Source organism: Chenopodium quinoa, unplaced genomic scaffold, assembly GCF_001683475.1.
Source record: "Chenopodium quinoa cultivar QQ74 unplaced genomic scaffold, ASM168347v1, whole genome shotgun sequence".
Classification (NCBI taxonomy): domain Eukaryota; kingdom Viridiplantae; phylum Streptophyta; class Magnoliopsida; order Caryophyllales; family Amaranthaceae; genus Chenopodium; species Chenopodium quinoa.
The window spans coordinates 4,592,027-4,616,147 of record NW_018744537.1 but is presented as its reverse complement, the minus strand read 5'-3'; the positions used below and the strand labels follow the sequence as shown (position 1 = coordinate 4,616,147).

Here is a 24,121-nt window from a genome sequence, read left to right as displayed (position 1 = left end):
GTCGGGTCAACTCTAGAATCAGGTTCAAAACGATTTGTCTGGGTTAATTTCGGGTCGGATGAATTTGGGTCGGGTTGATTTCGGTTCAGATGATTTCGATTCGGTCAAGTTCGATTTGATTAAAATAAGGTTGGTTCAATATTTGGTCAATTTCGATTCAAATCCTTTCCGTGTTTGTCTAGATTTTGATCGAGTTGACCAAATTCAATATCCAAATAAGATCATTTTTAAACTAGAGAAATTATTGAATTTTTACCTTATTATTGGGTTGATATCAAGTCATTCATGTGTCATTTTTCATATTGTGTGGTTAATTATTACAAAATGCGAAGAATTAATTTTCTCATTCAATCAATTCTTGTGTAATATTTATCTTGGAGCCAAATTAAATTGAATAATTATCGATGAATTATCATACCGACGTACATATGTGAGACGATTAGTAATGAACTAGTGATAGACTGATAGATGATAGTCACATACTCACATATAGTGATATACAAAAAAGAATGTCCTCTTTTTAAGGTACCAATCTTCAATTGTTTAATGAGGCTACAAGTACTATTAATTTGCTTTATTACTAATTCAATTTGTATAAGATATTTGTTAGAATTTTAGACTTTCTAACTTATTAATAATTAGTACATTTGTAAATCTACAGTAGTATAAGAACTTGAAAAAAAAAAGGGTAAATTATAATAGGTTAGGTTTAAAATTATGGACGGGTTAAAATCGGATCGGTTTAAAATCGGGTCGGGTTAATATCAGTTTGAGTTATAACAGATCGGATTAAATCGGTTATTTGTCGGGTCATTTTCAAATCGGGTTGAGTTCAAGTCAGGTCAAATCAGTTCAGTTTGAGTTCAAGTCGGGTCATATCGGGTTCAGGTTGAGTTCAAGTCGGGTTAAATTCGGATTCGGATTAAGTTAAGGTCGGTTACAGATCAGATTTGGATTATGAATTTTTTGGGTCAAATCGGATCAGTTACAATTCGAAACGGATGATTTTTTTCGGATCGGTTCGATTTTGTCACCTATAATAGTAACTAGTAAGTGTCAAATATTGAAATAAATTTTGCAAACTTTGAATATAACAATTGAAGTAGACACAGATTATAAACATATGAGACACATTGAATAATACTCCGCAGACCGCAGGAGTACTATTAGTATCGAACCGTGAGAAATGAGAATAATGATTGAAGGTTAGTAGGTAGGTTGCATTATTTTATTTTATTTTATTTTATTTGGATGATAGTGTGTGTTGTGTACATGCAAGTTTTGCACCAAAAAACAAAATTGTATGGACATGTACACTCCCAGTTTTAAAATAAAACTAGTATTTAGCTCGATGCACGGAATAATCATTTTGTCTAAATATATATGCATTTAGACTTTTTTTAATCAAAAGTTTTTTTATTGAAAGAAAATAAAAAACATTTGTAGATACAAATCACACTTTTTTAGTAAATTAAAATGTAATACTACGTACGTAAATGTAATGCAATATATTTTTAATAGGAAAAGAAATACATCATATGAAATGTAACATTAAGTAATACAAATTGCATCAAGCCAAAAAAAAAAAAAAAAAAAAAAAAAAAAAAAAAAACTAAAACTCTACCAATAAATAAAATTTTGTTTCACCAATTTATTTCAAATTTTAGCAAATATAATATTGAAAAACACACAAAAAAATCGAAACGTTTGGGACATAGAGGAAAACCAAGAGATGAAGAGACACAAATGAAAATTCATCATTTTTCAGGGGAATGAAAACGTTTGGAAGGTTATTTTTTTGGATTTTTTAATTTAGCTCGAATAGTGTAAAATTATGAATAAAAAAGAAATTTGAAACATAAAATTAAAATCCAATAGTTAGCAAATTTGAACTCCAAAAACACAAAAAAAAAAAATCCAACAACCAATGAAATAATACAAGAAACTTGAAAACCCATAAATTTTAAAATTTTAAATTGCAAAAACATAATAGATTTGACCAACTTCTATATTTGAAGTAGTATTTAGGAGTCTGGTCATATACGAAGTAGTATTTAGGAATTTTCCAACAAAAAAAAAATAATGCACATGACTGATTTTGCAAAAATAATATTCACCGATTTCAAAGACCCAACAAATATTCAATTTTTATAAAACAATAACATCATTTAGTCATAAATATTGAATACTCCATACAATAATTTAATTTATCACAATATTTATAATTGAAATTAAAATTGTAAAATTGCAAATTGATAAAAAAAAAAATTAAAAATGTGGGAGTTAAACATAGAGAAAACAAACCTTTCTATGACAAATTTGATGAAAGTATGAAACTGATCAATACAAAATTTGGTCAAATTGACTTATAAACTTATGAAATAGACTCAATTGCGATATGAGGTTGTATTATTCAAATTAGAAAAATACTTCGTAGGAAGGAAGGAAATCAACTCAATTGCGGTGTAAGGTTGTATAATTCAAATTAGAAAAATAGGAAGGGAAAAGAAATTTTAGACATGAAAATAAAATGGGAAAAAGGAAGAGAATTTCGAATTTATATATAATGACTATCATTTGGAATGAGAGTTGGAAACTGAAGTTTTCAGTAATTATTATTGGAGGCTATTCAGAATCATGATAAGCATTGAAAGTACATTTATCCAAGAAAATGGGAAATTATATGATGAAAAGGAATGAATGAAAATGTTTTATTTAAAGTAATAAAAAAAATATAAAAATATGATGGATATTAGAGAAATGCCACGTGGCACTTTGTATAATTTGCAAAAGTTCCTGTTTTAAAATATTAGTATAGATGTATGTTTTAACTGATATATTTGTCACCCGAAACTTTGACTAATAAATTCTTTAAATATCAACTACTATAAGCTATAAAAAGTTTATATTTAAAAATTATACATTTAAATGATTCTAACAAGTACCCATATGATGACGACATGATTAATCTTATACTTCGTATATAAAGTACCATCGACGGTTAAAGTAATAAATTGGTGTATATCCCATCCAAAAAAAAAAACAAATTAAAAATATAAAATAAATTAGTGTACATGAATAATGCAAAAGTTGGATTAAAGCATTTATTTTAAAGCCGATAGAGCATAAAGAAAGTATGGACGGCTTGGGTGAGAATCAAATTTACAGAAATACGATGTACGTGGTGCTTCTTTTTTGAAACAATTGAAAGATACATTTTGTCTAGGACTAATGGACAATTTGTATTAGGACCAAAGTCATAGTCGATTGTTGATAGAGCCATAGAAGGAGGATTAATAAAAAAAAAAAATTAGAAAAAGAAAGAGACAAACTTATATGTTTGGAAAAAAAAAAAAAAAAAATCTGAGTCGAGTTTATCAGGATTCCATATAAATGTGACTATTTTTTTAATCATAAAAAAACCGTTAAACCATAAGATTTCATTTATTTTAGAATATCTCAATATTTCAAATGAAATAAACAATAGAACAGAGATATATTATTGCTTACAAATTAATGAGAATTTATGGTCAAAGTTATTAAAAATTGACTCAAATATTAGCTATGGGGCAAAAAAATAGGGACATAGAGATTACGCGGTAATTAACCTTATCTGCATCAATTTGCATATGCGAATACTATACGTCTATACATAATGGTTGGTGAATGATGATGGTGTGTGAATATGCGATAACAAGTCTTTGTTTGAGCTGGCAACCCAAGTTGTTTAGTGGATAACCAGATCTGTTATCAGAAATATAAATATATAATGTACATGAACTTTTTCCCTTTTAACTAGAAATTAAGCTGGCACTGGCCCCATGTACATATGTACTTAAAAAAAATCATGAGATTCATAGATTTGTTTCTTGTCATGCAATTTGATTTGGATCTAATAGCACTAATTGACAATGACAACAATTAAGCGATAAAAGTAAAAAGTTGAGAGTGGGAATTGAAGATTTAGTTCATTAATATGCAACCGGGACTAATTGATCTAACACAAACATTTAAAAAAATCGGATATACAATAAAATATTATATATCCGCTACTAAGTTACCCTTTAATGAATGAAAGTTACCCAATATATATAAGTTACTCTAATATAAATAAAAGTTATTTATGCTTTATTAATAAAAGTTACCATAAAAAGTGTAAAAGTTACCCTAAATTCAACAAAAGTTACCCCAATGTACAGTAATATGATGTATACAAAAGTTTTTGTTGATCTGATAACTTTGCTAATTATTACTCCATATTAATTACTCCGTATTTTGATGAAATTTTACTAGGTTCCGTTGTGTTTAATTAATCTTTGATGAGCTGATTTTCGTTGAATTTGTAATGATCGAAATTTAACTAATTTATTGAAGATAACTTATGTTTGAGAACAATGTTGGTGGTCATTAATTTTCAAATTTTTTATTTTTAATATAATTTTTTTTTAAAAAAAAGTTAATATGTTTGAACTCAACTAATTTAATGTTCCTTTCTTTAAAAAAAAAAAAAAAAAAGAAAAACTTGAAATGTTTGACGTCATTACTTTTTAATGTTCCTTTTCTAAAATGATAATTGATTTAAATTTAATAGATAAAGCTCAAATGTTCTTTTGTGAGTTTTTCTCATAACAAGAGAGCGTTATCCAAAGAAAAGCACAAGTATTATACTTCAATGATTTGACTGTCTACTTAGAGAGCTTTTTTTTTTCTTTTTTGTTTTAGTTTTCATACATAGTACAATGCTTAGAGAGTTATAGTTAGTTATAAGTATCATTCATTATAAGGTGTTTGGTATTTTACATGTTATGGATGAAATTACGCATTTCAAAACACATTTTATATGGTAAATATCTATAATTGTGTAAGAGTAAAAATTATAAAAAGTTGATATTGTGAAAGTATGTTATAAGACGAATCCAACAAGATCCCATATGCTGTATTTTGCTTAATGTATAAATCATATTATATGCTCAAACAAGAGTGATAAATAGTACTAAAGGTCCATTGTTGCAATATTAATAGAACGAAGGAAGTATAACCTTCACGTGGTAATGGATTACTTTCTATAAGAGGTATCAAAAATGTATTTTATTATGGTACTAAAATATAGCTAAGTATGAAAAATATTTTTTTTGTTGCAATAGAGGGGCAAGCCTCAAGTATGAAAATTATTAATACTCCCTTCGTCCCTTTTTGCTTATCCCTATATCTTTTTTTAATCTATTCATTTCTTATAATTTGCTCTATACTACAGAGTTTAAATGTTTACAGGAGTTGGGTTTACTATTATTAATCGGTTGGTCCAACCAAATTTCACTTTTATTTATTTCAATCACAAAATTTAACAAAGTAACAAGTATTGTACTCCCTCCGTCCCATAATATAGTTCCTATTGTGTTTTTTTCATGATATTTAAATAGGAGGAGAAGTGGAAAAAGTACATTAAAAGTGGAAAAAAGCTAGACAAAAGTACAAGGCAAGTGAATAATTTAAGGGGGAAAAAAGTAGAAAGTACAATTACAAACAAAAGTTAGAGAGAGAAAGTGGAAAAATCTAAAATGCAAGTAGATAAATTAAATTTAAATTAGGAAGTTCAATGAATAGAGTTAAAAAGATGAGGGTATCAGGTCTTTACATACTATCCTAAAATAGAAATAGGAACAACATTTTGGGTCTTTAAAATAAGAAAACAAAAAATATATTGTGAGACGGGGGGGAACATATAACTTGAAAAGCAAACAATTAGAGGCAGAGAGAGTATTGTTATTAACCGTAAGAATAAGAACAGGAGATCGAGACGGTGAGTGAGGAATCAAACTCGGGTATACCACAAGAATCAGTCTCATCTACATGTCTAATCATAGTTTTCGTATTAGAAGTGATGATTGAGCGAAGCATTTATCCCAAATTAATTGGAAAACCTCTTCTTGATAAGAGCCATGACATCCCAGCAATTTAAGAGGTCAATTCTAAGTTCTCCACAAGAAACGTTTTGGGCAACTAGACAAGCAGAGTATTCAATGCACCTAATTAAATTATATTCAATCATTTATCAAATTATAAGCACCTGTCCAAATCAAAACAAGTGATCAAATTAAGGCTGTTCTACGCCTTTGGAGTGACAATACACACTTGGACCGTATTTTTCATTTTTTTTTAAAAAAAAAGAATAATCCCTTTTTATATTGTACAACTTTGTCCATTAATTTTTGTAATACAATATCATATCATATTTTAAAATTTAAGAATTGATATTATGAAACTACGTACATACTTTGTACTTAGACGAATCTAACTTCATTCCTCATGGTAATTTATTTCTTATATATAAATTTACAAAATGTAATCAAAGTTGTTTAAGTTAAACCAAATGAATAGCCCGTCCAAAAAAAAAAAAAAAAAAAACCAAAACCAAATGAATAGTACTCGTAATTCGTAAATAGGAACATAGTTTAACAGCATAGAAATAAATTGAATATATCTAGCCTCTCTCTCCTCTCTCCTCTCCCTAAAACCCTAGTTTAGCCTTAGTTGTTGAAGTTTGGAAGGGCTTTCATCGGTTTTTACCGGTGAAAAGCCCTAATCTTTGTTTCTTGTACATTTTTTCTCTTTATTTGTTTGTTTTTTAGGTTTTTAATAACTTTTCCTCTTGTAGGAGGAACATTTTTACCTCAAAAGAAAGGGTTTCCCTTCTTCTTTGGGAGGAGTTTTCTTTTTTGAAAGACAAAGTTTTTCTTCTCTCTTTTGAGGGTGGATTTGCTTTTTTAATTGATGGATTGCTATAAAATTGTTTCATGGATAAAGATTTGTGTGGGATCGGGAAAAAAAAAAAGGTTAATCTTTCGATTACAATAAGATGAATCAGGCGGAAACTTTCTTCATGACTGTTACAGATCGATAGACCCCTCGTCAAAGAAGGCTGTAAATCACACCAATATGAAAGAGGGTATGAAAAATGAAAAAAAAACAATGATCGTAGTTTTGCTGAAATGATGTTTCTCATTGTCATGTATTTATTAATTATAAACTTCTTTGTAATTGCGCATGACTTTTTATTTATGAATCAATCTTTTAGTTTAACAAATAAAAAAAAAGTATAAATAATTAGAGTATAATCAATATTGCGTAATTTGCAACTAAAGAAATAACAATCCTACATTAAGTACATTAGGAATGACTTAAATGAGTGATTTTAATTGTGTTATGTTCTCCTTTTCTTTCTTTATTTTATATATTTATTTTAAAAATTAGTTATCTTAAACTTTTGGTTGAGTTGGTCCTTTAACATGATACAAGAGCCAACGTTACACAAAGGTCACAAGTTCAGATCTCATCTACCCCCACTTTCAGGTGGAATAATTATATTAAGTAATTGGTAGTTGTTAAGAGATTAGTGTCCTGATCTAATTGATTTCTTGTAATATACTTTTCATAAATAATACTAACTCTATACAAAATGATTTAATTGATTTACTCTCAAAATCTGATCATAATTCATAAGAAAATATAACATAGATAGGAATATTATTAAGCATAAATTACACCGGATTAATGCTTGATAAAGTTTGCCATAAAATTTTCTTAACTAAAACCAATTTAGAGATTATATTTAATTTTATGAGCCTACATAAGAAGTATATCATAATCATAACCATAAATTATAAGGAAAACTTAATTGTGTCACTATATTTAAGTTGTTTTTATTATTGATGTATTAATTTGTACACCAATTCCACACCAACATTTCTTATGCAGTGGTACAAGTTTTTAATATAATTTGTGAGTAATAACTACTACATCTAGCCCTTAATCGGCTGTATTTCCCAATTTTCTTTTTTGATATATCCCTTAAATTTGTCCCATAACTTGTGGTACTACATGCGATCCCATAACTTTTATCTTTTTCAATTCTACACCAACATTTCTTATATAGTGTTACAGTTCTGTGACGTTAAATTAATATAGTAGTACTATAAAGGTATGGATTGTATCAATAAAGACAATCACATAGTTAACAATAAATCATACTCTGTATTGTTATATAGGTTTAGCTTTTGAGTCAAATATAAAAACTAAGGGATTGTTTAGCGTCGTTTTTTCAGGTTGGTTTTTTTTTTTTATTATTTATTTTTTTTTTAATAAAAAAAATTAAAAAATTAATAACAGAAAACAAGAAAAAGGTATTTCTACTTTTCAGTTGTCTGTTTTCAAAATTATCACGATTTTAATAGATTTGACTAATTTTTTATTCATTATATGATATATATCATATGATTTTGAAAAACAAAACCCAAAAAAAGAAAAACATAGCGATGCCAAACAAACCCTAAGCCAGTTTATTGGTTTTAGTATGGAACCTCCTTGGCTTAGCTTGTTTGTGAACCAAACTCTCCTCCTCCTCGTTCGGGTTGCCCAGGCCCATTTCGTATTATCTCAAAATTTTAACATGGAAATAGAGCTTGGATTGTGGGTTTCTTTTAAACTGGGTAATAAATCGCTACTAGATAAAGATTTACCACGACAGGATGTCCAACCCCTAACAGGATCATTAATCTAGCCTTTCCAGTTAGCTCTGTATTTCTAAATTTTCAATGACATTCACAAGTGAGAGGGAGTGTTGAAACCCATTGTAAACCCACCTGTGAGTGTTCCGTATTGGAGAAAGAGGAGAGATGATTTCACTTTATAAGATAAAGGAGTTAATCCTACATCACCAATGGGTTTTAGTATGGAACCTCTTTTGCCTGGTTTGTGGTTCAAACTCTTCTCCTCTTCATTCGAATTGCCTAGGTCCATTTCTTATTATCTCAAAATTTAACAATATCCTTACATGTCTATCTATCTAGAATCAAAGCCAAATAATTTCACACATGGTGAATTTGTTTAAAATAAATTTAAGAAAATGAGAATATAGCCCAACAAATAATTAAGATTACACATCATCAAATTGAACTTATTATTAGCATTAAAAGTTTAAAACTCATTAAAAAAAACATCTATTCAAAAAAAAAAAAAAAAACTCATAAAAAATTGAGTTATTCACGTGCGTGAAATTAGAAGCCATCACGCCGTCCTCCACCGTGTAGGACCCAATGAGTTGAAATTATATTCAACGGCTACTCGTAATTTTTACTACAGTACTTCTATAATTATAATACTCCCGCGTTATTTATGTGCCGTCATTATTTCGTACAAAAATGAACTAAAGTATGAATGGAGGGCCATCATTTAATTTAATTTTTTGGGACATTATCATTAGTACAGTTCAAGTTTGGACTTTTATCAATAATACACCTGCTTAGTTTTAATTATTAGCGATACACTTATAATTTTAACTAATTAAATACAATAAGTATTTTATTAATTAAACATTAGTAATTAATTAATGACTGTAATTTTAAGTACTCCCTCCTTTTTTTTCCCTCATTAATTTCGCACCTATATTTCTCATGTGTACAGCAATCTCAATGTTCCTTGAGACAGATCTTGTGATTGGTTCCGCAGCTGTTAAGCAATATCTTGGTATCTTTTGTATCTATCTATTTTTCTATCAGTAGTTATTTAATATTTGGTTTGTCAAATAGTCTTTTATGAAATCAAGAAATCTATTGTAATCTGTAAATTTTCGTCTCCTACCCAAGCTGAAGTAGTCTAAGTGCTGCTAGTTTAATTAGAATCAAGTGCCGCACCATAGGTGTATTTCTTGGTTGTTTGCCAAGGTTGAGTGAAATTTGATCTTTCTATTAAATGAAAAAGGGAAATTATCATTGGTTAATTCCTCTTTAAATATAGGAGACAAGTTAAGGAGGGGAAAAAAAAGGAGGGAGTTAAAATTGATCAAAATTGCAATTATTAACCTATTACTAATGTTTAATTAACGGACTGCTTACTTAGTTGAAAGTACAGGTGTACCGCTGATAATTAAAAACATAAACAGGTGTATCATTGATAAAAGCCCAAACCTGGGGTATACCAATGATAATTTCCCTGTTTTTTCTGATATACTTCGTATGATCACATTTTCTCTAAACATAACTTTTAACAAATTGAGTGGGTTATTATTTAATTAGTTACTATTATTAATTGCATTAATTGTACATTGTGGAGGTCAAATACTCCTTAATTTTTGTCTATAGTGGTTAGCATATATAGCATGTTAAGAGCTTGTATAGTTGGAAGCCCATGATGATGATGATGATGGTGATGATGGTGATGCATGTTATAATAATAATATATTAATAAATTAGAATATGCTTTGTATCAGTAAACCTCTTTGAGCAACCATCAAAGTGTAAATTAATTGGTGCACTCGATTGTATGATGTTATAATATGTCTTGTATTAGTAAACCTTTTTTAAACAACCATCAAGGTGCAAATTATATGGTACACCCGTTTGCACAATGTTCATGGTACGTATTCTTAGTTGTAGGCGTCATTCGAAGCGCGCCTAATTAAGCATGTTGTGAATATGCTTGGCAATTATAGGAAGTGGGAATTGACATTATACGATTAGGGACAAAGCAAAGTAGGTAGCCGCCAACAAGTTTTAAGGAACATGTAAACTGTTCATGGATCATTTAAGGTAACCACGATTAAAGGGACAACAATAGGCAACAACGATTGACCTGTGAAGGTTACACTCCATTCATAATCCATGAGATTAATTACTAACTCGATATGGTTCAAAACCACAAAAGGAGGAACAGGGATGATGGCACGAATTGAGTCATGGAGTCACATTCGCCCGTATTGGCCTCTACTCGATTCTTATAGCGAAAAACAATCTTGCGATCTCAAAGGCATACAATACAAAGATTCAATTTGGTCCAAACTAATATTAAGCTAAATTGGTTGAATGTTAATGCAACACGTAATCCTAAATATTAGTGACCACTTTAATTAGCAACAAGATTAGAAAGGATCCTAAACCGGTCGTCCAAATTATCTTATTAGTTGTGATGTGTAATTACATATTCCCTTTAACATGAAATATGGTGATCAATAATAATAACAGAATCAACACTAATATTGGAAGCAATTCAACCATAAATCTAACTATTTAATGTATGACAAACATAACAAAAATCGTTAGAAATATAATAGGAACTACTTTGATTACGTTTGTTTGCAACTATAAAACAATAAACACGTTAGTAATTTCAAGGAAAATAAATAATAAAATGGAAATTAAATCAAATGAAAGTAAAGTTGATTTGGGGCCAAACCCTCAAACAGTTCTACCTTTTACGCCTTGACTTAAGAACAAAATTTTGGGTAAAGTACGGACTCCGGGGAGTGCTTAGGGAATGAATGGTGAGATTAGGGAAGGCAAGTGTAAAGGCTAGAGCATAAGAGAGAAAGAGAGAATCTGAATTGGTTTAATTAGGAGAATAGGTTTAAAGCTTAGAATGTGTGTGTACTATGAAAGAAAGAAAATGTCTGTTGGTGCCCTAAAACTGTGAAATCAGCCTCGTATTTATAGAGGAAATGTGAGAGGGGAGGTCCGGAATCTTAGAAATGAGGCGCTGCAGCAGAATAAAGCGTCGTGGCACGGTAGTTGTATCGTAGTGCGGCAGTAAATTTTATCAATTCTGAAAGTCAAAACGCGTAAAAAGATAAAACCGGGTCAAAGAAATTGTTGTGGCATGGGAGAAACTGCCGTGGCGCGGCAATTGTGTTTATGAAAAATTCTTTTAAATTCATTTTTATCTTATTTTAGTTAAAAGCACGTGACAATTGGGTGTCGTTTAATTTATTCCGGACTCATTTTAGGTTTAGTGTTTTATAATAATCATTAATCGGGCTCAATTAATAAATAAATAAAATGGATTAAAATGGTTTGGGCTAAAATGAGGATTGGACAATGCTTGACTAAATACTTGGACTAAAAATGTGGACTGATTTGTAAACTGTGATTGATTGAAAAAGGATTTTAAGCACTCCTGAGATTAAGTAATCGGCCTGACCAACAATGGCGGTGAAAAGTTGTTCATCATCGGGTTTGGTTTTGTTGAGACATTTTTAGATATCTACACTAGTCAAATAATAACTTACATTCATTTGTGGTTTTACTAGATGTTCAATAGGGTTGAACTATATATTTTTTGGAATAAATTATATGCAATAATATATATTTTTATTTTTAATTTATACTTCATTCGTTCGTTTCATTATTATTGCAACATTCTGATTTATACACTATTCACAATTTCACGTATTTTGTTTTAAAACTCTTTTATGAATTATGTATGGTTGTTATGTGTCATATTGTTAGATTTTCCTCAATTTATTATTTTATATTATTATGGAGTATCAAAATTTATTAAGTTTTACTTATTAATAATTAAAGATATTATTGATTAATTAAAATAATGCATTGGTTTTCACAAAAAAAATAAATATGAGTAATGTAATGACAAACGTAAAAGGTGAAGTAGTGTTGCAATCTAAGTGATACAACGGGAGAATTGATTTCAATATGTGACATATATTTTGATTATTAATTATGAACTATTATTATATGTTGTGATTTTGTGTGTATGTGTTAATATAATGAATATAAAATGATCACTACCAATTTTATATGTGACAGGCCACACGGTGTCAACTACCATGGGGATTACTTTGTTAGTGTTCTAGGGGTCATTCGGTCATTGTTACAGGGGTTACTTTATCAATGATAGAGGTTATTCGGTCAATATTGTAGAGGTTACTCGGTTAGTGTTATGGGGGTTACTTTATTGTTTTACAAGCAACCACATGTAGACCTAGCAAATGGGTCATTCGGGTCGGTTCAATTTTGGGTCACTAAAGAATCGGGTTGAGTTCCAGTTGGGTCGGGTCACTTTGGGTTTCGGGTCAACAAATAATCGAGTCATGTCGGGTATCGAGTCAACACTTTAGGTTGAGTTCGGGTCGGGTGTCGAGTCAACACTTTGGGTTGAGCTCGGGTCGGGTTGTTTTGGGTCGGGTCAATTCTCAGGTATTATCAGGTCAAGTTCGGTTCGGGTCAATTATCAGGTTCAATTGTCGGGTCAAGTTCCGGTCTGGTCAATTCAGGTCATTCCGCTTCGATTCGATACTCTGGGTCAAGCTTAAATCGGTAAAATTTACTATTATTATCATTCTTACCAAACTGTGTTTTCTTATATTTAATAATTAAGGAAATAGACAAACTTATGTATCTAAATAATACGGAGTAATCAGTAAGGTCATATTGGGTATCAATTATTTTTGGTTCGGGTCATTTTGGGTATCGGGTCTGTTCGGGTCAATCAAATTCGGTGAGGTCGCTTCAGGTATCAGGACAATTTCGGGTCGGGTCGCTTTGGGCATTGGATCAGTTTCAGGTCAGGTCGAGTAAATTTCGGGTTTAGGTAAATTTTCGGATTGATGATTTTGGGTCACGGGTTGGGTTAGGATTGCCAGGTCTAACCATATGGTGTGTCCAGCCTAGAGGTGATCATTGGGTGGGCCGGGCTGAGGAAAGAAAAAAAAACATCCATTTCCTCGGGTTGGGCCGAGGCGAAAAAAAAAACCAACCCATTTCTCTGGCGGGATTGGGCTAGGCAAAGCTTCGAGCCTAGAATTACGTTCCCAAACCTGCCCAAAATGGCTGGATCATCTGGGCTTTTCAGGTCAGGCAAAAAAAACCAACTAAAATTACATAAAAACGCATTCCCAAGCCCACCCAAAAATTTTAAAAATTGTGCCGGAAAAATATACCCAAAACTTGCCCAAATTCGGGCCACGGACTTTAAAATGAAAACTATTACTATTATTGTTGTTGTTAGTTAGTTAGTAATTTGTTTATTTATTTCTTATGTTCTTAACTTCTTATGCTTGAAAGGCATGTTAGTTGGATTTTAGGTAAATGTTCATTTACGTTAAAGTTGCTTTCCATATAAATTTAATTTAATATTTATTTATTTATGCGTGGAGATTAGACATGTTTTAAATTTAGATCGACTATATGTTTTTTTTTTTTTTTTGAATAATCGACTATATGTTCTTTGTCTCTTTTGAGTTTGTGTTAATTCGTTTTAAATTTTTTATTTTTTTAATGTTCAATTTTGTTTTAGTCCAAATATTCACTGGGTTTTTTTTTTTTTTTTTATTTTATTTTTTATCTATGTTATATCAATTTGGACTCTAAATTTAAAGCCCATTTGAGTAGCTTAACTAAGCTTTACTAGTTTCTAACTAAAAGACTCTATGTTTAAAGGTTACACATTCAGCATTTTCATTTTTCACCATGAACTATTCTCACTTGGTTGGTAGGCTTGTTATACCCTTTACTTCACCCTTTGAAGTCTTAAATGCTGTTTTGCTAGGCCTAATACTAGTTTTTTCTCCCTGGCCCAAGATCTATTTACCTGAGAAATCTTAGGCAAGCCCATAGCTAACTCGTAATCAGCCCATCTACAGCCCCACCAAGCCAAGTCCACGTAAAGCCCATTCACATGCAGCGCTGTTAACACCAGTTCACCAACATTTTAACTAATCTTCCAGTCAAAATCCAAGGAAATGCCTAGTTGTGCTTAAGGCTCGGTTTGGTTTGACGGAAAATGTTATCCTCGGAAATGTTTTTCCAATTTTAACAAAATTGTAAATTAGTTGTAGAAAGTATTATAGTGGAAGGAAGATGATGGATGGGAGAAAGAATAAGGAGTAAAAACAGTAAGGAGTTTGATGAAAATGACTTCCTTTAATGTTTTTTTTTTATTTTTTATTTTTATATATATTTTTTTAATTAGAAACTAATAAACCTTAGTTAAGCTACCCAAATGGGCCTTCTTTTAATGTTTTTTAGCACTGGGAGAACTTTCCACCGCTTTACATACCAAAATTTTTTTTTTTTGAGAAAAAAAGATTTTTTTTGAAAAATGTTTAACAATTAACATACACCTAATTATTTGTCAAAAAAAAAAAAAAAAAAAAAACCTAATCAAACACCCTAGTCTAATAGGTTCCTTCGGCCTTGTTTTGTATCCCATATTGGGCCGGCTTAATACATCATTTGCATGAACCAATATAAGTCATCTTACAACACAAATCCTTTAAATACACAACATGAGATAGCATCAACTTATGCCTTTTTTTTTTTTTCAATGTCAGATTCATATGAGTATTTCATACACTCTCTATTTTAATATCATACTTCATGAGAGAAATAAAAATAGGGAATTATGTGATGAGGAGAGAAAACATGATGTTCCAAATAAGGACATATTGTAATATTCCCGTTAAAAAAGGACATATTGCAATATTCCCGTAAAAAAAGGACATATTGCAATATTTGTGAAACTAACTAAAATGGTAATTGTTGCAAACTTGCAATATTTGTTGAACGAAAGAACTATGAGTTATTTAAAAAAAGAAAAATAGAAAAAAAATCTTAATAGGAGCAGAATTTTCATGAGATGGGTTGGAACCTGGCCCTAAAAATATTTATGTTCATGTTCAAGATACACCTATACGGCTATATGGCAATACACTTAGTTTGAACAAAAAATACAAAGTATAAATTTTTAGACCTTGACCCTATAGCATACACTTAGACCTTGACCTTGAACAAAAAATACGAAGTATACACTTAGTTTGTTTTCAAGAGCTGCCACTATATAAACTATTCATAATTTCTCAATAGGAATCCAATAACTTTTCATTATTTCAAAATAGGAATCCAGTTACCTTTTTTTTTTTTTTTTTTTTTTTTTAAATTAATGGTAAGGAAGCCAATTACATATTCAGTTATTCATAGGATTATTGCCTTATTGGGAGTTATCTATGTAATATAATATATAAAGAGAAGAAGTGTTTTTGGTTGGGAATTTTTGAGTGGACCATTTTACCCCTCTTCAAAAAATTTATTATAATTAATAAAAAAATTAAAATTTATTTAAAGTCTAATTTTAAAAAATAACTTTCATTTTAAATTGGTCCATAAATTTATAATGATAACTCTTCTCATGGTAGTTATTTGGTGATATAAAATTCACACTTGATGTTTTAAAAGTTAGTAGTATAATTTAATTAGTAGTACTAATATTTATATTGTGCACATATTTTACAAGAATGTTTAATTTAAATGATAGAATTATATTGAAACTTATTTTATAAGTATGTATGATTTAAATGATACATAAATACAATGAAATTTGTTTTAAGCCCGTGTAATGCTTAAAAAAAAATTTTAACCACGTGTAAAAGTAAAATATACTCCTTCCGTCCCTAAAAGATCGACCTTTATGGGCAATTTTTACGGGTATTAAGAAAGTTAAATGAAAAGTAAAAGTACATTGAAAATAGGAGTTTACATGAGATTTGCAAAAAAGTAGAGAGAGAAAGTAATAAATTACATGGAAACACAAAAGTTTACATGGGGAAGTTAATTTTGCACAAATATTATTGCAAATTGGAGGTTATTTTATTGCAAATGGGATGATCATTTTGGGCTAAATTTTGGCCACAAGGGTCGAACATTTAGGGACAGATGGAGTAGGATTTTTTTGCATGGTTTTCTTTTTTAGCTCATCCCTTAAATGGATTTTTACATCTACCAATCATAAAAAATAAGGAGTAATAAATTATATCAATATGTCATTATGCAAATAAGTAAAGTTTAAAAATAACTTTATGTATGAAGTATTAAGAGCATGGAGCACTACAAGAAAACAGCTGGATTTCGACGGAATTTTTCCGTCGGAAACATAGGAAAATCCGTCGGAATCAAGCCTTCCGACGGAATTCCGTCGGAAGTAGTCTGTCGCAGCACCCCTTGTTGGAAATTCGACCTTTTCCGGCGGAAATTCTGTCAGAACAGGTGATTCCGACGGATCTAATTCTGTCGGCGGCGTTTTTTACTTTAATTGAAATTCCGTCGCAATTTTCCGACGGAAATTTCCGTCAGAAAAGGAATATTCCGAGGGAAATTTCCGTCGGAAAAGTCAATTAAAAAAATTAAAAAAAAAAGCAGCCCCCCACCCCACACCCACACCAAGCGGCGCCACCCCTTCCAACCCACCAGACCACCCCACCCCCTGCCCCCCCACCCTAACCACACACCCAGCGCCACCCCTTCCCACCCACCAGACCAGCCCACCCCCTGCCCCCCACCCTAACCACCCACCAGACCACCCCACCTCACCCCCACCCCCCACCCTAACCACTAACCCACGCACACCCTAACCACGCCACCCCTAACCCAGACCCAGACCCACACTAACCCCTTTACCCAGACCCAGACCCAGACCCACACCCACCCTAACACCTTAACCCAAACCCACCCTAACCACGCCACCCCTATCCCAGACCTACACCCACCCCTAACCCCTTTACCCAGACCCACCCTAACCCCATTTACCTAGACCCACCCCCACCCCTTTACCCAGACCCACCCTAACCCCATTTACTCAGACCCACCCCACCCCTTTACCCAGACCCACACTAACCCACGAATTACCACATCCACTAACCACCACCACCGTTTTACCACATCCACTAATCACCACCACCCTAACCCACCAAACCCCCCTAACCCGAACCCACCAAACCCCCTAACCCAAAATCCACCCACAATCACAACCACCACACGAAACGTATGAAAAATTAAAGAAAAAAAAAACATACCTTAAACGGTGAATTTTGCTTCGAATGTCACACGAATTTGGTTTAATACGGCCAAATTCGATCATGAAACCTCTAGATCTAGAGGTTTCATGGTCGAATTTGGCCGTATTACCATGGAACGCCGGCGAGAAGGAAGAAAGGAGATGGAGAAGTACGGTGAAACGACGACAATGGTTGTGGTGGTGTTGCGTAGCGGCGATTGGTGCGTGGGTCTTGTTAGTGAGAAAGGAGAAGGTGAAGAGAGGAGATGTGAGAATGGCGGAGGAGAGAGAAGGAGGGAGGAGTTCAGAGAGAAATATTAGAGGAAAGAAGAGAGGAGAGGAGAGAATAAGAGAAAAGAGGCGCATAGAGAAGGGGAGAGGAGAGAGAAAAGAGAAGAGATGTTAGGGTTTTTTTTTTATATTACTTTTTTCCGACGTAATATTCTGTCGGAAGATTCCGACGGATTTTTATTCCGTCGGAAATGTTAACATTCCGACGGAAACTTCCGAGGGATTTATATTCCGCCGAAAATGTAATTTTCCAACGGAATATTTTGTCGGAAAGCCTTATATTCCAACGAATTTTAATTCCGTCGGAAATTTCCGACGGAAAAAAATCCATCGGAACTTCTGACGTTTCCGACGGAATTATGTGTCCGTCGAAAACAGTCCGTCGAAAATCGACCTATTTCTAGTAGTGGAGGATAATCGTGCACGTATTGCGTGCGCCTCTCAAATTTTGGTGTAATAAGTGTAAGCAAAACCTAAATTGTTGTACTCTGTAATTAAATAAACTAATGTTTGAAAATATGATAGTGGGAGACAAATAAATTGCACTTGGTAGACTACAAAAATAAATCATGTTTGAATATGCAACATGTTAGCAACTACTAGTCTACTACACGTACAAACAATTACCCGAGTTTTTGTCTCCCTTCTTCAACATTAAAGTTTATATTATTTAGTAGGGCTGAGCAAAACTATTTGAAAGTCCGAAAATCCGATGATCCGATCCGTATCCGATCCGAAAATTATGGATATTTAATCTGGATATTTCGGATATCAGATATCCAAATTTTGGATTTCGGATATTCGATATCCGAAAAAAGTTGGATGTTGGACATCTGATCCGATATCCGAAAAATCACTTGTTTTTCAATTTTTTTTCTCGAATATTCTCTATTTCTCAGCCTTCTCAAAAAAAAAAAAAGGTTGGAGATTGAAACCCTAATTCCCTAAACAGAAACCCATTTCCCACCACTAGGCACTCACGCCTTTCTCTCTCTCCTCTCAAAGTCTCAAGGCTCTCAGATCTAGTCATCTCACTCCCAAATCGAATGCGCTCCTCTCAGATCTCAGTCATCTCACTCCCAAATCGACTGCGGTGACAGCGGCTTCTCCATTTCTTGGGTTCTTCCCCTCTCTTCCTCGCTTCTTCTTCCTCTTCGGTAAGTTTCTTCCTCTTTTTGCTCTCTTGTTCATTTTCTCCTCTTTTTGCTCCCTTAGGTCATTTGATTTTGATTTTGATTTCAATTTGTTAAATAAAGGCTGAATTTCATTTTCACCTTCTATTGTTGATTTCAATTCGTTTTTTTAAGTATAAATTGTTGATTTCAATTCGTTTTTGTAAGTATAAATATAGGCTGATTTTTGTTCAATTACTGGTTCAATTAGCATGTGTTCATACTGCCAATATATTTGATTAGTGACTTAGTGTTCAATTACTGCTATATGCTGATTTGTGTTCAATTAGTGACTTAGTGGCGTTAGTGTTCAATATTGTGGGTTGATATTTGATTGTTCATTATAATTAGTATGCTTTAATATTTAATTTTTGTGGGTGAATATTCTACAATATGTGGGTATTTAAATTCTGAAGTGGTCAAATGTTAATGTTGTGTTGTAGATAATGGATGATCATGATATTACTGCTGAAAGTGCTGCCCCAACTAACCCGTCAAGTGAGGATCCCTTGGCTTCAAGTGCTGTTGCTGCCGAGCCTGTTGGAGATCAAAATCCACCATCAACAGTTTCAGCAAAAAGACCTTCAATTGGGACTAGTGATGATGTAGGAGCTGAAAATAAAGGTAAGAAAAAAAGATCTTGGCTTTGGGATCATTTTGAGTTGATAAAAAAAGGTGGGGATAAAAGATCAAAATGTTGGTATTGTCATGTTGATGTGTGTGGTGACTCTAAAAGTGGTACAAGTGTTATGAAAAATCATGTTTCAAGGTGTAAGGATTATCCCCCTAATATTGAGCAATCACAAAGGCTTCTTACTTTTTCTAGTGAGCAAAGTCAACAAACTTTAGTAGATAGTATGAATAAAAAAATGTGAAAAGAAAGGGAAATTAGAATTTTGGAAGTTTAGGCAAGAGGATGGTCGAAAAGCTTTTGCTAAAATGATAATAATGGATGAAATGCCATTTAGGTTTTCTGAGCGTGAGGGTTTTCGCCATTTTATGTCTGTTGTTCAAGCAAATTTCATTATTCCCTCTTGTTTCACAGTTGCAAGTGATTGTTATCGTGTGTTTTTGGATGAAAAAAAAAATCTGAAAAGCTACTTTAGCAAGTGTTCTTCTCGTTTTTGTCTCACTACGATACATGGACCTCTTGTCAAAATTTGTCTTACATGTGTTTAATAGCCCATTTTATTGATCATAATTGGAACTTGCACAAAAAAATTTAAATTTTTGTCCAATTAGTGGTCATTCGGGTGAGGCTATTGGTAAATCGGTTGAAAAGTGTTTGCTCGAGTGGGGTATCACCAAGGTAATGACCATTACCGTAGACAATGCAAGTTCAAATGATGTAGGTGTTCAATATTTGAGGAGGAGGTTGCAAAGATGGAAAGATGGGACTATTTTAGATGGTAAATTTGTGCATATGCGATGTGTAGCCCACCTTCTTAATTTAACATTGAGGGAAGGTTTGAAAGAATGTGATGAATCAATAAAAAGAGTACGTAATGCTGTGAGATTTGTTAGATCTTCCCCTGCTAGATTGCAAAAGTTTCGAAATTGTGTTAATCAAGAACAAATTGAATCAAAACGTCAACTTTGTTTGGATGTTGAAACTAGGTGGAACTCCACTTATTTGATGTTAGAATATGCTATGGTTTATAGAAAAGATTTTGATTTGTTGGAAAATTCTGATGGTGGTAAATTTCTTGCTAAACTAACAAAACTTTCTGGTGTTCCTACTGATAATGATTGGGATCGTGTTGCTTCTTTGCTTCCCTTCCTTAAGATATTTTATGATGCCACTTTGAGACTTTCTGGATCTTTTTATGCTACTACTAATGTGTATTTGCTTGAACTTGTGACAATTTGGAAGATGATTAAAAAAAATTGTGAAAGTGTTGATAGTGGTGAGATGTTAATGGCCTATGGGATGAAGAAAAAGCATGAAAATTATTGGGAAAATGTGGATAACATTAACATGATGTTGTATGTTGCTGTTGTGCTTGATCTTAGACGCAAAGTGCATTATGTGAAGTGGGCTATTAATGATCAATATGACTCTGTGAAGGCTGCAAAATTGCATGATATGGTCATGAATACTTTGACTTCGTTGTATGAATATTATGCTTCTTTACAAAGTCAAAATGTGCCAAATGTTTCTGAAAATATTGATTTGAGTGCAAGAGACTTGGAAACTTGTAATGATTGGCATGATGTGGCTGATTATGAGTTTTAAAAGGATATTGGTGGACAAAAGATTTTTGATAAAAAAAAAGTGACTTGGACAAGTACTTAATGGATGATAAAGAGCCTATCACGGGTAAGAATTTTGATGCTTTGGGATGGTGGAAAAAAGGGGTGGAGAGATATCCTATTGTTGGTCTTATGGCCAGGGATGTATTAGCCATTCCGGTTTCTACGGTTGCATCCGAATCTGCATTCAGCACTGGTGGGAGAGTACTTGATGTGTTTCGTAGTTCTCTTTCTTCACATATGGTTGAAGCTTTGATATGTGCACAAGATAGTATGCGTAGTACACGTGGTTCACTTTTGATTGAAGAAAGTATTGATGATATTCAACAAATTGAAGAGGGTAATACTTTTTTTTTTTTTTTTTTTTTTGAAGAAACTTTTTTTTAATATCTATTATTTATTTAAGCTGAAATTTACAAAATGTTTTTGTTTTTTTTCTATTTTATTTTCTACAATTATTTGTATGTATTTATTGTATAACTTACTATTTTTTTTAATGTAGAGTTGTCTTCTCTTGTTGATCCTCCCTCGGTATCAGTCGTCGATGATTATTTTTAGAATTAGAGGTAATACTATTTTATTGGTTTGTATTATTTTTTTTTAATGTTATAGTTTCTGCATTTTTTTTTTACTTTTATTATGTTATAATTTCTGCATTTTATTGTTTATATTAATTGTATACTTTACTATTTTTTTTTTCTTTTTTTTTTGTAGAGTTGTCGACTTGTCGTCTCTTCTTGATACGCAGTTTCGTTGTTGATGATAATTCTTAGTATTATATTGCATGTTTATGTATTTTTAATATTTGGACATTGGTTTGTTTATTTGTATTAGATTTCGAGAAAACTCCTCAATGTGGAGTGTGTACCATTGATCAATATATATAGAGTTTTACAAATTTCGTAAACCTAGTACGATAAGGATACAAAATACATACAATTATTATCCTAATCTGCGACAAATATTATCATAACTATAATATGTAGCACACCCCCGCAGTCATAGCGGGAGGAGGTCGTACGCTAAGGCTGGATCTAAAATCCAAAAATAACTTCCGTGGTAAGCCTTTCGTGAAAATGTCCGCAAACTGATATCTAGAAGGAACATGTAGAACTCGAACTTCTCCCAAAGCAACCTTTTCTCGAACAAAATGAATATCCATCTCCACATGTTTGGTGCGTTGGTGTTGTACCGGGTTGCCAGAAAGATAGATAGCACTGACATTATCACAATAGACAATATTAGCCTGTCGAAGAGGGCAATGTAACTCAAGTAAGAGATTACGGAGCCAACATGCCTTAGAGACAACATTAGCGACGCCTCAATATTATGCTTCTGCACTCGATTTAGATAATGTATGCTGACGCTTAGATGACCAAGAAATGAGGTTGTCCCCAAGAAAGCAGCAATAACCCGATGTAGAACGACGGGTATCGGGACAACCTCCCCAGTCAGCGTCAGTGTAAGTAATCAAACGATGAGAAGCAGATGGATATAAATGTAAGCCATGATCAATGGTACCCTGAACATAACACAGAATGTGTTTCAATGCATCATAATGAGATTCCTGGGGATCATGCATAAAAAGACATACCTGTTATACCGCATAGGCAATATTTGGCCTAGTGAAGATGAGATACTGAAGAGCATCTGCTAAACTGCGATATAAAGTAGGATCCCGAAAAGGTGGTCCTACATCTTCACTAAGTTTATACTTAGTGTCAACTGGAGTAGCTGCAGGTTTACAAGAGCTCATACCCGCACGCTCTAAAATCTCATGTGCATACTTTTCCTGTGAAAGTAGCAAATAAGAAGGAGTACGGATCACCGCAATCCCTAAAAAGTAGCTCATAGGACCCAAATCAGTCATAGGGAACTCAGTTTGTAACTGAGATATAATCTCTGCACGCAACCTGTCAGATGAGGTAGCTAAAATAATATCATCAACATAAGAAGTAAATATGCCATATCATCACCCTACCGGAAAGTAAAGAGAGAGTTGTCATTTTTGGTAATGACAAAACCCAATTTGATTAGAAAGTTCGCAAATCGCTGGTACCAAGCTGTAGGAGCTTGTTTCAAACCATAGAGAGCCTTTCGGAGCTGGCAAACAAAAGAGGGTGCACGCTAATCAACAAATCCTGGGGGTTGATGCATATAAACAGTTTCCTGTAAGTCACCATGTAAGAAGGCATTTTTAACATCTAATTGATGAATCGACCACTTTTTAGCCATAGTTTTACTTAGAACAGTACGAATAGTGGCCGGTTTAACTATCGGACTGAAAGTCTCATCATAATCCACACCAACTTTTTGCGACCTGCCATCACATACAAGACGAGCTTGTGCCTTTCAAGGTCACCATTAGACTTGTATTTGTGTTTAAATAACCACATACAATTAACAATATTCAATCCCGTAGGCCTAGGTACCAGATCCCAAGTCCCTATTTTAATAAGAGCATTATATTCATCTTCCATCGCCGCATTATCATTAAGAGCAATTTTATATGACTTAGGGAGCGGTGACTTATGAGAAGTGATGGTCATATTTGCAGAGTTATATATGGGGTTGGGTTTAAAAATTTCGTGTTGACTCCGTGTAACACGAGGTGAAGGAGGTGGTGGTTGGGTAGGCCGAATTGGCAATATACCACGTAATGGAGGGGATGTATAAGTTGTGTTATGTGTTGGTGGAGTAATGGGTTGGTTAGGGGAGGAAGGCCCAATAACTGGAGGGGGTTGTTGGTGTGTCCGCATAAAATTAGAGGGAGTAGTATTAGATTGTGGGCT

General features: G+C 32.7%; 1 protein-coding gene across 1 annotated transcript; it reads right to left on the bottom strand.

Moving 5' to 3' along the window:
• Positions 1 to 22,656: 22,656 nt before the first annotated feature.
• LOC110698841 (uncharacterized mitochondrial protein AtMg00810-like) lies at positions 22,657 to 23,878 on the bottom strand. Its single transcript, XM_021876360.1, has 5 exons — positions 23,762 to 23,878; positions 23,493 to 23,678; positions 23,389 to 23,432; positions 22,933 to 23,242; positions 22,657 to 22,851 (listed from the first exon to the last, which is right to left on the bottom strand). Exons 1-5 carry the CDS (start codon positions 23,876 to 23,878, stop codon positions 22,657 to 22,659), a joined length of 852 nt encoding a protein of 283 aa, XP_021732052.1.
• Positions 23,879 to 24,121: the final 243 nt, after the last annotated feature.